Below are 18,764 nucleotides of genomic sequence, written 5' to 3' on the forward strand. Positions count from 1 at the left end.
TGCTAAAATATTCTGAAATATTCTCTGAAATCAAAATATGCACTAATATGTAAAAAAAACTTTTTTGAGAGTTTCTACAGGTTATGAAATGCAAACATTTCTTATTCCCATCAAACAGCATATGCTTGTTAAAAATATGTTTTTGCATAAAAATCCGGACTCTATTAATAAGGCTTCAGATCTAATAATGTCAATCTCCACTAATATTCTACTTTACCAGTCCAAAATACTTAAAGTTTTAAACGATTGTATTTAGTTAGATACAATCTATACTGACTTTCAGAAAGCTTTTAATTAAGTTCAATATCACCTTTTAAAAATCTACATTTGGTATTCATGGACATTTTTTGATTTGGTTATGGTCCTATATAACATGTTGATCTCAAGCAGTAAAAGTGTCGCATTGTATTTCAAGCTATTTCTCAGTTAGCTGTGGTATGTTACAAGGTTCCAATTTAGGTCTCCATTTATTCATAATATATTAATATCTATGATTTTTCCCTTTATTTTTGATAACACAATCAATATATTTCTTTTCCTGATGACGCAAAAATATTTTCTACAATTATTTCTCTATATGATGCTTTAAATTTACAATGATATTTTGTTATAACGAAAATTTGAAAAAGCTCTTTATAAGCCCTGATTTTCGGCAGGGGATTTCTATGACTTTTATTATAACTGGATTTTTTGTTGTATTGGTATTCGTTGTAACAGGAATTTACTGTATTAACTATTACAATTGGTTTGTCAATTACTCAAAAATTTTAGATGTTGATACTCTTAACCATTAATAGCATAAAATTAAATAAAATAACTAATTTAAACCTTATAAAAAAACTCAAATTTTCTTTTTCTATGTAAATTATTTGTTATTATTCTTATAATGTTTAATTTATAATATAAAAAGAGCATAACATAATAATATACTATATGATACTATTAAAAAATAAAATATATATTTTATGTCATAACATTTATAATAAGTAAAATAACTTTCAATTTTAAATTAAAAAAATTATTATTATTTACTTATATTTGAATCAACAGAATTATTTTACTAATCTATTAAAAGTGAAGTAAAAATTACTGTGCAACAGTACATCACTCTAGGGTATAATATATAGCTAGGATATTTAACTTTATTAATATACTCATGGCTTAAATCTATATCAAGACCAACATTTTTCATTCTACTATACTGTCAGTACTATAATACAGCTAAATACTTGAATTGCTTCTTATTAATATATTATTTTTGAGTGTTGTTTATATTGTTATACTGTATGCTTAATTTTATTTATTCATAGCTATGAAAATATTGTATAATGAAGAATTTGGATACCAATGTCATAATCAGAGTTGTGGCCGTATTTACAAAACAAAACCTGGCATTCACAATCACCTTAAGTATGAATGTGGTGTCTCGCCAAAATTCTATTGTAAATTCTGCAAACGATTCTTTAAACAACCAGTATCATATAAGGCGCATATGTTAAATATTCACAAACAATTAATTAATTTAAAATGAAAATATATTAAATCAATAGTTGCGTTATTATTTTAAGTATAAAATTATTTTTGTAATCTATTCCTCATCCATTAAAATATTATTTTCATTTTCAGATCATGTACAAAATAAATTTAGAAGAAAAATAATTACATTTTATAAAATATAATATTTATTTTAAAATTTTAATTTTAGTCCAAAGTAGTTATCATAAATAAAACTTTGCAAGTAAACATATTATAAGAATTAAGTTAAGATTTATTTATTTATTTGTCTTGTTATGTTTTCATACTAAAATAAATTCATTCATTTACTATGAATACAATTAAGTTGATGATTTTTTTTTTTACACTACTGAATTATTTATTCCTTCTATTGTTTAATTTTATTTAATCATTGCTTATAATATATTCTGAAAGAGAATATTTAGTTTACTGACCACTTTTGCCTAACATAATCAGATCAATTTTAATATTGTCATTGATTTCGGCTACGACGTAAGTTGGTAAGACCGAGTTTAGTATGGTTATAGTCGTCAATCAATATGCCGAAAATTTAGATATTCTCTTTTTGAGTAATTTAAAAATATGTTTATCTATTTAAATCGACATTTAGTATTAGGTTAGATCTGTTTTGTATGTAAGACAGGGACAACATATATGATATCATCTTTGTTAGATGTTGAAATTTGATTTTAATTATTAAGAATTATATTATATTGTGTTCTAAATTTCTGATAATATTTAATGTTTTTTCTCTTCAGAGTATAGCTGTGAAAAATGCCAAAGAAAATACAAAAATGTCGGTAGTTTGAAAAAACATATATATTACTGTGGTCAACAATTTTTTTGTGATATTTGTCAAGGGGTTTTCACTCGAAAAGCCAATCTACAACTTCATAAAGCAGTGAAACATGGAATTTTAATGGAATAAATTTTTGTATAATATTAAATAAATATTCAAATATTTAAATATTTCATATTCATGTGCTTAATTAGAATATCACATTTATATAAATTATTCATTAAACATACTAAATAAATTATACAGTTTTATTACTTATATTATTATAATTATATGAAATAAGTATTACATAACTTTCTTTTATATGTAGTTATAAGTAATTTTTTTGTTTTTTTTTTTAAATTCATAACTAAGGATTTTATAAAGTTAAAACCGTATCAAAATATAAAAATATGAATCAAATGTATTGCTTATTTAGTGCTTATCTTATTACTTTTTCTCTATAATTTTACTAAATTAAAAATTATTAATTTTGTATGGCATAGTTTTTATATTACTGTTATTTTTATGTCTAAAAATGGATTAAGAACACATAAAAAAAGTAATGATTTTTTAGTCAACCCCTTTTTGAAATTCTTTTAATTTATGTCTTTATATTAATTTTATTCTTGTATATTATCAATAAATAAATAATTTTAACTAATTTTATTTGTTCTTTTTAATAGGGGAACAATTAATCCATAAGGCAAGATTGAAAACTCATTTAAAAAATGGCCGTTATCATTGTCCTAATCAGTGTGGCAAACATTATAAAGGAAGTAATGGATTGAGTCAACATTTAAACAATGAATGTGGCGTGATACCTAAATTTGTTTGTTCTATATGTATGAAATGTTGTCAATATAAATATAGGCTGAAACTTCACATGGCGAGCGTACATAATGTATTACTTAAACATTGATATGGATGAAAATATATATTTTTAATTACTCAATTGATTAATATATTAAGTATTTTATTTGTATTTAATGTTCTTGCAATTCTACCCTAACATTTTTAAAATCAATTCTACCTAGTAAATGTTTTAATGATGTTGTACAATGCATATTAGATACCTAGTTCATTAACGTTTAAATCATTCATATTAAATTTATTTTTTTTATGAGTAAATCAAAAATTATGTGTACCTTTATACATTTTTTTTTTTTTTTTATCACACTTGCCTAGCTTAAAATTTATTGCGTTTGTGATTTAATTGCACTTTTTTAAATATTAATTTATAAATTGTAGTACTATTTGTAACATTTATACATTTTAGGTAATATTAAGTAGATACCTAGTGTTAGTGTTTAATTTAATTGTTTATCATTTAATGTTTGTGTTAAGATAAATTTATCAATAATTATATAACTACTATATTATGTACTTATTATGTAATTGATTTTTTAAATTTTGTAGTTGCATGTATTGCATAAAAAATAGTTCTTCTAAATTGTATTAGTATCGAACATAATAATTAATGTTACAGATATTAGTTCCCGCTTCCTCTGTCCAAATTTATGTGGTCGAAGTTACAAATATAAGCGAGGAGTGTATACTCATGTGAAATTTGAGTGTGGTGTGGAACCCAGTTTTTTATGTTCATTGTGTCCAAAGAAATTTGCTAGAAAATTTCAGCTAGAAAGTCATTTGGTGTTGAAGCACAAAGTTGTTAAGATTAGATGTAATTTTACACATTAAATGAAATGGTTCTTAAATTCACTATGATTAAAATCTATTGTATGTTTATGTAAAAAAAACAAAATGTCTACCAACATTTTATAATTTTATAATTTGCTAATGTCAAATTAAATTCCAATGCATCTAAAATATACACATTTGCATTGTCACTTTGTATAAATAAGTACCTATTATACCAATGTTTTTTTACTAAAATTGTAATGTATTATTAAATGAAGTGAATTCTATTATTATTTTTGTTGGATTTAAAATGTATTATGTTTAATTATAATTCATTAAATTATTTTTATCAACTTTGTTCTAGATCTGATTTAAGTTATAATGATAATGTAATTATGATTGTTCTAGGTCATGGAAGTAGTGATCATGGTTAAATTATATTAATTATATTTTATTCAATCATGGTAGTGATCATATGTAAATGATCTTGTACAATTTTATGTGTATCATATATTATTAAATTATACTTGTTTTCTGTTACAAATTATGATATGTTTATATTTTATAATTATCTATTGCTCAATTTGTAAACATGAGCATATATAAAAGCTTAGAACTATTATAAGATTAATATTTTTTAGATATTGATTTTAAATTCCAATATCAAATAGTCTGAAGGTGTTAAGATCAAAGGTAGACAAAGATAAAAATATTTTTTTTACTAAGTATAGTATAATATTTATAGAAGACGATACTATTACTATACTACTATTCCGCTTTATATTTTATTAAGACCATGTACATATATATATATTATATAAATTGCGTATCTATTGTAAATACATATTTCTTGTGCTAATATTAAATAACAGTTAGATATAATACTTATTTAACAGAACTAAACATAAAAATTTACCTAAAATATTAATATAATTAACAAAAATATAGAAAATTATTTTATATTTTTGATTTAGTTACATAAAAATAAAAACTATATTTTTACAAATCTGAATATGAAACTATATCAATCAATATACTGTATGTTAGACTATGACTATTAAATATTCAATTAAAATAGCAGGGGATAAAAAAATAACTAGTTGACAATTGAATGACTATTATTTTTTTCAATTATACAGTAAAAAAATGTATTTAAAAATATATTCACTACATTATTAGGAATTAATATTTTATGTATGATAAATGTTTGTCATTATTGATATTAAAATTGGTATAAAAGCTTAATAAATGAATGCTTTTGCTTGCCACATATTATGAAATTGTTTGATAGTTATTATTTTATAGGCGTTTTGGACACAACAACAGTATTTAGTTTATTTATTTATTTATTTATTATTAATTATTATTATTATTATCACTTTTGTTTATTATAATTATCTTTATTATTAAACGTATTATTGTGTTATGTTAGCATTTTATCTTTTTTTTTTTTAATAATTGTTTTTTTATATTATTATAGGTATATTTAAAAACAGTGATCGAATCAGTTGTCCAAATGGATGTGGTCGTACATACAAAAATAAGATATCACTGCAATGTCATTTAAGAAACGAATGTGGTACTCAACCAAAGTTTTTTTGTCCATTTTGCGATAAAAAATGTTATCAAAAATCGAATATGAAATCGCATATTGTTCAAGTACACAAGACATTTTGCAATATAGAACCGATTGCGCCATTACCATCATTACGTGGTCGCAGAAAATTTAATAATTAATTTATCAGATGACTGAAATCTCAAAAACACTGTGTTTGAGGACATATAAAAAACAATTATTTTATGTAAGTGTTTTATTTATAAAAGAGTTTAAAAGCTGTCTGATATTTTCTAAATATATTTTTGTTAATGTGTTTATGGGTGTCCATCAGCTCTTGAGGGGGACTAAGTAATCAAAAACAAATCATAAATAAATTATGGTGTAACAAATTTAAAAAAAAATTGTTATTATCATTAAATGGTATTTAAAAAATTTAAAAACAAATTTATTTTTGAAAGTATCATACTTTAGAATAAAATAAAACATACGTTTTAATTGTGACTATTAATACCTTGAAGATAACTCTATAGGCATCCATAAATAGATTACATTAAGTAATAGTCGTATAAATAACCATATTTTCATTTATTATGCAATATTGTCGTAAATATTATCATAATTAAAAAGATCTTTATTTTGTAGCTCTTTGATATCTATATCACTTTCTCAATAATCAGTAAGCACTCACTAAATAAAATGTTATTTTAGTTTTTATGTGTGCTTTTTTTTAGTTATTTGTTAAATCTATTCATTACTTATTATTTAAAATAATTTATTGAGATGTTATAATTATATGTCTATTCAGAGTAATTAACATTAACAATTATGAATTTGTTTAAAATAAAAGTTATGATTAACTGGAATAACTGGAACTGGTAATGATGAACTGCTATCATAACACCTTTGTTTTTAATTTATTTTAATTGCTTTTCTTAATCTCAACAGTTTTGCCACAACTGTTTATAATATATGTTGCTCTTCTATACGCGTATGGTTTATCGTATTATTTTAGGTCAACAGAAGTATTCATTTTCTACTTACCAAAATGTGTACAGTTGTCAAAATATCAGCTGTGGACGAATCTATCGGAACCGGGGTTCTTTGACCAGACATTTGAAGTTTGAGTGCGGCAAGCAGCCGAAGTATTCATGTACAATATGTGAAAAACGGTGTGCTCTTAAGTCTAATTTAAAACAGCACATGATCGCTGTTCATAAGATTATGCCAAACTTATGAGATTATTTTCTTGTACTATCCTAATAATATTTTCACTCATTCTCAACCACAATTATCATTTGCTAGTGTCACTTATTAAACATGAAAAACCTTAAATCATACAATAGTGTCTATTATATCTATTACCAAATAATAGTTTAATATAAATTTATAATTTATATATTTGTGTTTTAATGTGAAAACTCAATGTATAAATTTGTATGTTCATAATTACTAAATTTTTAATTAAAAATTCAATTTATGCTTGAAAATACTGAAGAATTTGTAATGATATTTATATAGAATTTAAGTAAGAAAATAATTATTTTGTATTTTCCCACAGCCTTAATGTAAACCATTTATTATTATTTATTGTTATGTTAAAGTTAATGTGTGAAATTTAAATTAAAAAATGTGATCAAAGATTTAATTCTTATTAGTTATTATATTACTATGTGTTATTTATTAATAAATAAATGTGTTACATTTTATTTTTACTTCACTATTGAGTATTGACACTGCTGTTTATTTATGATTCATTTCTAAACATAAACATTTTTAGTAAATATTTTACTATTTTATTCATTCATATTTGTTTGTATGTTAAGAATAAAAACTTATAATAATTATCTTTACAATATCCATATTATAATAGATATTTATATAACTATAAGTTTCTATACCGATTTTGTAATACTTGATGTAAACATTTATTTTAGATGAATAGGTATACTGTATAATATACAGTATACAGGGTGTCCTACAAATGTATATTGGATAAAATCCAAAATACACAGCCATTTAAAATTAGCTACATTTTTTAGAACATTCTGTAATAAATACTAATTTCATATATTTTGAAATATATTAACTATATATGATATATTTGTATCATAATAGTTATGACAATTTTTTTCCCAAAAGTATACCAATATTGTTTTTAATTTTTCAAAAATAAATCAATATAAGTATTGTTTGTTATAATTTATAACTGTTATTTAGTACTATAAATACATCTTATATTATTATTATTATTATTATTAATAATTTGATTATCAGTATTATTATTGACAAATGGCTAATAAACGGTGCTATTTTTACTTTATATTTTAATTGTTGGTATTTATTGATGTGATTATTATATGATTAAAATATGATTTTAAATTGGTACATTAAAATACTAGCAACTAAACTTGAAAGTTAAAATTATTAAAACATTTTAAAACAATTTCTAACGATTTCTTTTAACCTATAAATAAAAATTAATTATAAAATATGAACCAATTATTTATTATGTATATATTAACAAAAATTAATTTGAAGGTGAGTATATTATCTGTATTCTCTCATCAAATTTTTTATGGAATTTTAATTTATAAGCGAGTAGTGAGTATGTAAAATATTCATGTTTAAAAATGCTCATAATTCACTTAAAAATTAAAATATTATAAAAAACAGACGAGAAAACACAGATAATTTTACTCTAATATTTAAGCTAAAAACATTAAAAATATAAAATTGATCTTACTGAAGAAAAATTGTCTATGTTATATGTTTATAAAATGAATACAACACATGCTGGCAATAAAACCATGCATATCAGGAAAATTAACCTTGATATCGTTCTTATGTTTAAATTTGATAATAGAACAGTTTACTCAAATATTTAAACTAAAATATTAAATGAATTCTGCAGTAAGCTAATTGCAATGTTGTATATAATATATGTGTGATAGAGATTAAAACCATACTTAAGTAAAAACATATTTTGAGAAAGATATAAAAAATCCTATACTACAACTAAATTATAGATTTTGCCTTAAATGACTAGATTCATTAAAAAAAAATATTTAATGTAAAAATAAATCAAAAATTATGTATTTTATTGCCCTAACATTTTTACTTAATTATTTTAAAGTGATTATACTTTTATCATAAATTGTTTATTTACCACAAATAAAGTAGCTTTTTTTTAGCTTGTGAAGGTCATCATGAAAATTGAAATTAAGTAATTGTACATTGTCTACTTATATGACTTATTAATGCTAAACTAAATATTGAATTTAGGATTCTTACTAATTAATGGATATAACAATGATTGCATTGTGTTCTATGCCAAGCTTCCTTTGCTTTTAATAATATTTTAAAACATAAGCTAAATAACATTTTAAATACATGTATCTTAAGATTTTATAAATTATTTCAGGAATTGCACAATTTGAAACCAGATTCTATTGTCCTAACAAACATTGTGGTCGAAATTACAAAAACAAATGTAGCCTGACATATCATATGAATAATGAATGTGGGATAAATCCAAAATTTAAATGTCAATTTTGTCCAAAGACGTCTAGCCGATATTCAAATTTAAAACGACATATGATATCTGTACACAAGTATATTGACAACCAGTCTAATATAATTGAAACTTTGGTGACTGAACAAAATTAATATTGTTATGCCTAATTATCATATCAACGTATCTATATTGTTACCTATCATTATTAAATTAATTTATATTGAATAATGATCATATACGTAGTTATAATCAATTTATTTACTGCTGTTAACAATAGTAAAATATGTGTGGAAAAACATAATTTAATGAGCAAAATTTTCATTGATGACTTATTTTTAAAATTTTATTTAAGATGTTCATTAACTTTAGAAAATCATTATAAAATTGTTTTAATTAATTATTATTTTGAATTTAAAAATACTGTTTAGTGGCCAAGACTTAAGCAATTTAATGGATAATAAACAATAAAATTTTATTTTATTTGTTTATATTTCTTCTAATAAAACAAAATTTACTGTTTTAAATTTTCTAAAAACACATCAGCTTAGTTCTGTAGTCACAAACATATGAAATTCTAAAGTATTGTGGTTGAAATGATCAAAAACAATGTGCTTAATAGATCTTAAGTTTGTTTTTTTATATTTTACAATTATTCATTTAAAAATCATAGGCATTGCCTAAAATATAAGTATTGAATTATCCAAAATAAAGTTCCTAAATAAATATATTTATATTATATATTTGATTTTAATTTGTAAAATATTTAATTTTATTTATTTGTTAGTTGTATCATTTATTTAAGAAATGAAAATATTAAATTGTAAAAAATATATAACTAAATTATTATTAATTTAATATAACTGTAAATATGTTTACTTATATGTTATATATTTGTAGTGTTTTGTTAGTTTTTTATTTAAGATTATCTTTTCAGGTCATATTTTCATCACGTATATTTTTCAAACAGTATTACAACCCTTATAGTATATTATATATTTATTAAATACTTATAGTTTGGGGTTCATATATACACATTCACATTATTTTTTTGAAAAATGACGTTTACCAAATTATTGTTTTAGTACATTACTTATTATATTTGGTGTATTATTTTATTGATATTTTTTAATGTTAAATTTTAATACTAGAATTTAAGTGTGATGCATGCAACTATATAATACCACACATTTTGATACCACAATAATATATTCATAATTCATTATGTGGATTAAAATATGTTGTACAATTAAGCATGTTTGACTCATCTGGAATTGATAATAAAATGTTTGAAATGACACAAAACTAATTATGTAGATACATATTTTATAATTCTTTTGATTTGAATTCTGAGCGGAAAGTAAGCAGGAGTCATTTTTATTATTTTCTTTTTGCTAATATGTTTTTTTTTTTATTGAAAAATCTTATTTCAACATCTAAAAGCAAGCCCTTGTTTCTAAAAATTTTGAATATTTTTTACTAAATTAAAATTACGCTCAGAATTTTTTTTTTTTTAATACAGTGATGTATTATAGATTTCAATATTGTTTTTTTTTTTGCTTTATGTTCGTGCACTTGAATAAAATTTTTAATTTTGTTGTGTTTAAATTCGGTCCTTGTTTTTTTGTTTGTTTTTTATTTTTTTAGGTTTTTATTATTGTGATGGATGTCGGCGTAAATATCGTAATATGGGAAGCTTAATTAGACACAAACGATATGAATGCGGTCTTGAGCCTCAATTTCGTTGTGATATATGTATGAAATCATTTACTCGCAATACAACACTTAGAGATCATCGGTTTAATATGCATAATAATTTACCTAGTCATTTATAAAAAGTATCTGTCAATTGTTTTTTTTTTATAATGATTTTTGTTTAAAACCTATATGTTATTATATGTTTATTTCTTGTAAACACCAATTGGAATATGAATTTAATTACATTTTATTGATAGATATGTTTATTACTTTATTATTATTGTTATAATTATAATATAATAATACACTATGAAGGAAATTGGTTAACCATGTTGAATAATGTATATAATGTGACGTGAGTATGTGAGTAAGTGATTATTTAATATTGTTTATTGAAACTATAATTTATCAAAAAGTAAACTTTTAATGATATAAAACAGATTTTATAATATTGCTAATGATTATATGTACAATGTTTTATTTTAAAGCTTGTATAATTTATTTATTGTTATGTTAATATAATATGTTTATGATAAGTTTAACAATTTTAAAATACTTTTCTATATACTATATACAAAAGCCATTTTACAATTATTCATGGCACAATACAAATATAAAAAACCACGAAAACCAAAACATTTAATTACAAAGCCTAAAAAAAATTTTTTTTACCAATAATCTAAAAAAAATATTAGCTACTTATTTGCAATTAATTAAAAAAATTAATACATTTTAATTAAATAATTTAACACTTAATTAAATGTTACTGCCATTTTTAAAATATTTTAATATGCATGATTTATTTACTGTTACTTATATGTATATGTTTATATAAAAAAACATTGTTTTATTTTTGTAAGGAATGTGTTAACTTTTGTCAAGCTAATCAAAATATCAATATTTGTTACTGATTATATTATTTTACCAGTTTCATCTAGGCTTTATTTTATATACTAATACTATTTTTATCTTCTTTAAATATATATATATATATAAAGACTTTGTGAGGAGATAGTGTTGGTCAGTGGCATGGAAGAAAATAAAATAGTTAATGGTGATTAATAAATATTAATAATAATATGGATATCTTATATTTTATATTTTTATTATTCATAATTATTAGTACATTTGTTGTAAGATAATTAATTGATGTATTTATGATATGAATAAATAAATACATTTACTTAAGTACCTATTATAATTATAATAATTATTTTTATATGTAAGTAAGCAATTATAACTAATTATACATTTATATTTTGAATTTTCCAGGTATGACATTTTCATTTGAAGACCCAAATATCAAAGTTATTTAAATTAAATAAGCTGCAATTAATGCTAATTTTCTTGTACATAGCATGAAGACAAAAGGCAACAGATAATAAATGATTATATTGTCATTTTAATGGTAATGTAATTCACCAGATGTTTGAAGAGATACATAATTTATTTTCTAAACCTGGTACCCAGTGATCTAAGGGAAGTCTAGGGCCCATCTCCCCAGGTCCGTATTTCTAAAAAATTCTATATTGTTAAAAAACAATTTAAAAAAAAACATATTATACTACCGACTATCTTAGACAAGTACAAGTATGTAGATAGAGATATGACAATATGTTTATGCTATCTATATTATGTATATTATGAAGAACCTGTAATAATAAATTAATAAAAAATATACTATGATATAATTTTATTATGTTTAAAAGATTGATTACATAGTGTACTTTTCTATTAAGATAACGGAAATACCAAGAACTAAGCCCCTAATAAGAATTAGTTGTCTCGTTAATTTTATGTATATATAATGCATATTCACATATTTTTTAGTTGTGATTATTGTAATGGTTTAATAATAGTAAATAGATAAAAGAAATTATACATTTAAGTTTTAGGTATTTTAGGTATATAAGTTAGTATCATAATCTGTTTTAAAGTGATGATTTAATTGAATTTTTTTCTGTTTGATTGAATGAATAAAAGTTGAGAGTTAAATCAGTAGAATACATTTACTGTAGGATATGATAGTAATATCACCTGTGGCCTGTGGCTTGAATATAATTTATTTTTATATATACACTTATAATACTAGCTCCTATAAACAATTTAATTTAATTAAAAAAATATATATTAATATATTTATAAATGTATAAATACATCATAATATATATTTATAAATGTATAAATACATCATATGATAAATATTGTTCATATAACACGATTCAACCTTTTAAAACTTGGCATTCACTTTCCCATCCTCTCGAGTTTGTTTTGATTTCAATTGGCTACTTATCTAGTCATTAAATGTTTCACCTCTCCTTCAATATATAATTATCATCTCCTCTCTTCATATTTTATTTGAGTGGAGATGGATTATGACATAAATCAAATTATTTTTAATTGTCCTTTATACTTTCAGATTTATTTCATTCATTATTTTTTGTCTATCTCTTTTTTGCTATTCTTCAAACAATTTTTTCTTAATTTCTGTCTGCTTCTTATAATAATTACCTATTGTCTACAGTTTATTTTATCAACAACATTGTTTTTCAAAGTATTAATTGGTGTATAACCTTTTATTTTCTTTAGTCTTAAATTTATTCTCAAACTATTATGTTTTATATTAAGCAATTGTTAATTTCAAATTTTAAAAGAACTGAAAAATAAACTAAATACAATATTATAGTTGATAATTAAAGTTAATTATTAAAATATCATAATTATATTCTGCTACATAGAGAAACTGTTTTACTCTTTTAAAATAAAATTGAATTGTTTAAATAACGCTTGCATAATAAAAGCTATATAGTTATGATTTTTAATAGCATGCACTTTAATACCTAATACTATCAGGAAAATCTACCTTAAAAATTATATTACGCAATTTTTATTTATTTATTATTACCTATTTTACTAACCAGAATGACCTTAAAAAAATAAAAAAATGTAGAATTGTAATTTATTTTTCATACATATTTCATAAAAAAAAATATATTTTTTTTGTATTTATCTGTGTTTTATAATTTAATATTAGTAATTATTTTCCATGACTTCTATTAGAAATTAACTATGATTATAAATATCCTTATGTTTCAAATTCATCCATTAAATGTGAACTAAATTCTTATAATTTATGAATATGAATGTTTTTGATTTTTTCATTGACTAACCAAGCTAAGTTAGTTATAATTTAAAATTTTTTTAAATATTTTATACTACTCATCAGATTAAAAAAATATGTCACTAGTGTGTGTTGATAAAATACAACATTACTTAAGTATTTCTTTTAAAAGTTATTTTTATAATTGTCTGATGGAAAAACTCAGCAATTTAATATTTAACATTTATGAATTTGAACAAAACCTGTCTGTGAAAAGTACCTACTATGACTCTTTGTTATTTACATATGTTATGAAAAACCGTGGCGTATGCAGGAGAGGTAACGGGCTGCCCCCCCATTGCCCGTATTATTATTTTTGTTTCTAAATCTACCAACAATTTAATATAGTGTGTATTTACTCGTTAAGTATACAGTTTTTTTATTTGTGGCACAAATTATTAAACCACATATTTGTCCAAAATGCAGTGATCATATCAAAGAAAAGACAGTGTTGCACGACATTTGAAGTATGAATATGGCATAGAACCTCAATTCCAATGGTTTTATTATCCTAAAAAATTTGTTCAAAAATGCAATCTCAAATACCATATGTCTGTTATTCATTAATTTAAGTTTTAATTCAAATCAAAATATTATTTATAATATTGAATATAATTAAAAATACTAATTTTTTATTTGTTTTCTTATATTTCAAATTTTAATTTTTTATTAATTATGTGAAGTAATACTAACCTTTGTCATTCTTATAAAATCAGGTTTAAATTAAAGAAATATAATATAAACATTTATTTGCATATTTTTATTCATTCACAATATGCCAATAAAAAATAAATTGAGAAATATAGGAATAAAATATTAATTTTACATGTATTTAATATATTTAAATATTTGTTGTATATAAATGTATATTACATATCTTATTGTACTTGCAGTCTCAGATTGTATTGAAAATAAACGATATTGGTGTCCAAACAATTGTGGAAAAAGTTACAAACATAAAAAGAATATGAGAAGTCATTTTTTGCATGTATGTGAAATTCCATCTCAGTTTCCTTGTATTTTGTGTACTACAAATTTCAGAAGAAATGAAGATGTCAAAAAACATGTGGTGTTCATTCATAAATTTATTACATAAAATAAATACTATAAATTTAATAATTTGTATTTTAGATTCTGAAGAGAGTGAAGAAACCTGTATTTTTCTGTTTATCTACATTCATATATATTAAAGTTTTCCATACACTATATTAAATTATTGAATTTACTATCACAATAATAAACTGATCTCTAATATTACTAAATAATCAATATATTTTTATTTTATTCCAGCTGTTGTTGTTTTTATTATTTAAAATATTTTATATACGAGTACATACTACATTTTATATATAATATTGGTTCAATCTTACCAGTGGTGGCTCGTGAGGTTCAAATAAGGTGGTGCACAAAAAATGTAGAAGATATCTACCTATGTTAGATGGTAAAAAAATCGATTTTTCTATAGGTACATACCAAAATAATGTACCTACTTATCTTATTTAAATATATACACTGGCAGCAGTTGATGGATAATGTACAATGTACAATGATGCATTATCATTTTAACGAATGACGCAATATCATGACACGATAAAATAGGTTTGGTCCACATATTAAATGTGCTCAAAATTGCCATATATTACTAACCGACGTGTTCAGGCATGTAGCTAATTTTACACGGCCACCGGGAGTACAAACAACTTATGCTCCTCGAAAATTATTTAATCATTTACAGACACATTTCTTTACATAAAAACACCAAAATTTTTTTTTTTATTAATAAATAATTTTTTATATTACAGTAAATTTGCATAATAATCAATTATATGTTACTATAGGAATCTAATAATTTTTTATATAATTTTTTTGGGTGATTCACGTGCTCCTGTGCAAATTAAAATTATATTAAAGATAATAAAGTATATATATACCATTGTATGTACCAAAAAAAATTCTAATACAATATAAGTAAACATGTTTTTATACTGCAAAATTGTTGTGAATGTTTCGTATAAATCATAGAAAAATGACTCAATTAATATGCAGGTATGTCAAAGCTATAAAATTAATATTGGCAGAAAAAATATATATTTTATCATAATAATTATGTGTATGTGTGTGACACAAATAATTATAGACTAAAAGGTTGGTAATATGACATTTTGAAGAAATAATTTGAATGAAACATTTTTATTCCATTTTAAAAATTGATGTTTTGCCAATACATTATTAATAATTTCATGTACGTACATGCAAACATTCCTCAGGCACTTTTAGACTCTTGTTGCCATACGCAAGTTTTAATAGGACCAATATCCTTAATTCCGCTTAGTAAAAAGATAAACCCATCTCGAAAGGAGATTTGAGATGACTTTTGTAATGTATATGCAAGAAAAAACTTCTGTTAAAAAAAATATACACTATGGTGATAATAATTGGGTTAATGAGATATGAAAATCATTATGGTAGCTATCTTCCAGTATGCATTTTACTAAAAAATATGTGATCTATCAATGAACTATGATGTACTGTAATAATAATAAAAGTATAGTATGTAGTCTATAATAAAAATTGTATTAATTTAAATGATCATACACAAAATTATTAATTATATAAATGAGAATGAAATAATTGAAATACAATAGATTATTGCCAAAAAAATAATATATTTTGATTTGACAAATTTAAAATGTAAAAGCATTTATATAATTATTTTTATTCATAACAATGATTATTTAATTGAGAATAAACTATACAATTTTTTTACAAGTATTTTAAATAGTTGATTATAATCTATAAATATAATATACAAGTATGAGTAACTAGTAATGTACACCACATGCAACACTTAAACTAACTATACTATTATTACCAAGAATAGCATTAGTTTTATAATATTAACATTGAGAAATATGTAATTTATATGAAAATTTTATAAAATGTATATTTGTTATAAGAAATAATATGTTAAGCTCAATGGTGCAAATATCCTAGTAATATCATAGAATATAAAACGTTGGTAGATTATGTACTACACTCATAATTATAGATATGTAGTACTCAAAACACAAAAAAGCAATGGACCGCATATTGGGAGATGGCCAACTGTATTTTATACATGTTAGAAATATTTTGAAGAAGAAAACAAATTTTAAAGGGTTATATTTGCACAAAATTTATCTAAGACGACTTCTCCATACAAATTGATTAAATTACATTTTTAGAAATTTGATTTATTTATAGGCTAACCTAAATAAGCTATATTATTTAATACACTATTATTATATTACACATTCATTTTCATTTTTAATTTTAGAAACTTAAATACAACTTATTTCTACATCCAAAATCAAATTATTTTGCTTATTGTTATTGTTGTTATGTTTTTTAAAAAAAATTGGTCTATTCATTAGCTATTATATCATGTTTGTTTTTATTGATCAAAGATGTGCTTACACCCTTTGCTTTTAGTAATAAGTTTTTTTAGTAATAGTCAATATGTAAAAAATATTTTGACATCTGTCATCACGTATCTATATTTTTTACATAATATTTTTTTTTTGTTAATAGACGAAAGATGGTTGTGCCCAAAATGTGGCCGAAATTACAAACGAAAAGCTCATTTAAGTTTCCATTTAGCCAAAGAGTGCGGTGTTGGCCCTCAATATAATTGCTCGAAATGTTTCAAATTTTTCAAGCGTAGTAGTCATTTGAAGAGTCACCAGCTTTCGTGTGGTGATGTCTCACCAAAATTTCAATGTGATATTTGTAAAAAGAAATTCACTCGCAAGGATAACATGAAAACTCACAAAAACACTATACATAGACTTTCTGATCCTAATATACCAAATGAAGTTTATGCATTTTATAGTGAATGGCAAATTGGAGATTCAGATTAAAATCTAATTATATTTATAAGATGTTAACTGAAAGATAAATAGTTTTTTTATGTACCTAATTATGTATATTTAAATACATAGAATATTTATTTATTTATATTAATATTCAGGTGTACTTATAGAATACAATTCAAAATTGTAGATAATATAATCAATTAAATGTGATAACCTTTAAATGAAATGTTTGAAATTTCTTTTTTATTTGAATATATTTATAAATAATTATAAATGTATGCAGAAATTCATATATACAATAAACTACAAGCTCTACAAACCTATAAATAAAATGGTTCTATTATTAATTATTATCAATAATATTTCATAAGGAAATGGAATTAAATTACGTTTTCAACATTGATGTTTTTATTATTGAAATTAATTAACCTTATATACTCTTTACCGAGTAATTTTAATTGTTTTTATTCTTATTTAGGTATATTATTTATTTGTTGACCGAAAAACTGAACAAGTATATATTTGTCTTCCAAATTGTAAATATATAACAATTTTAAATATATGCTTGTAATATAAGGTGACAAATTAGGTAATGAAATATCATGCTTTTAAAACTCTAGTTGATTATAATTTATAACATTTTATATGTATCTAATTAAAAACCTTTAATAGTTTGTTTGTAATTTATTAACATATTTAAAAACCCGAATGTGTAAATAACAGGTATATAAAGTAAAATTATTAATACATTATATTTTTTAATTGTTCTAAACCAAATTTTTATTTGTTGTTTGTTAATTCTGTTGTATTATGTATCGTGGGTCTCAGACTGAATGTGAAACAATTATTGAAAACATTGAATAATGTTCTATATACTTAACTATTTTTAAAAGCTATAACATAATGCTTATTTATGCTTATTAACATCAAGTAAAATCATCACTGTGTAATTGTATAAATTTTAATACATTAAATATTATTATCATTTATATGCATTGCTAAAATATTAATGTTTACAATTGTTTTATCAGTATTTTTATACATATATA

General features: G+C 22.0%; 1 protein-coding gene across 20 annotated transcripts in view; it reads left to right on the top strand.

Moving 5' to 3' along the window:
* LOC113554788 (longitudinals lacking protein-like) overlaps window positions 1–18,764 on the top strand; it is a 360,082-nt gene that overhangs the window by 236,130 nt on the left and 105,188 nt on the right. Inside the window, exon 5 of one of the 20 annotated variants that reach the window (XM_026958770.1) lies at window positions 17,432–17,775. The exons of 17 other annotated variants lie outside the window; for them this stretch is intronic. In XM_026958770.1, the coding sequence (XP_026814571.1) occupies window positions 17,432–17,760 (329 nt within the window). In that variant the 3' untranslated portion in view covers window positions 17,761–17,775. Of the gene's footprint in view, window positions 1–3,782; window positions 4,010–8,913; window positions 9,174–17,431; window positions 17,776–18,764 lie in introns of those variants that run through there. 2 more of the 20 variants (XM_026958782.1, XM_026958809.1) reach the window with 2 other exon arrangements.

Source organism: Rhopalosiphum maidis, chromosome 2 (assembly GCF_003676215.2).
Source record: "Rhopalosiphum maidis isolate BTI-1 chromosome 2, ASM367621v3, whole genome shotgun sequence".
Classification (NCBI taxonomy): Eukaryota; Metazoa; Arthropoda; class Insecta; order Hemiptera; family Aphididae; genus Rhopalosiphum; species Rhopalosiphum maidis.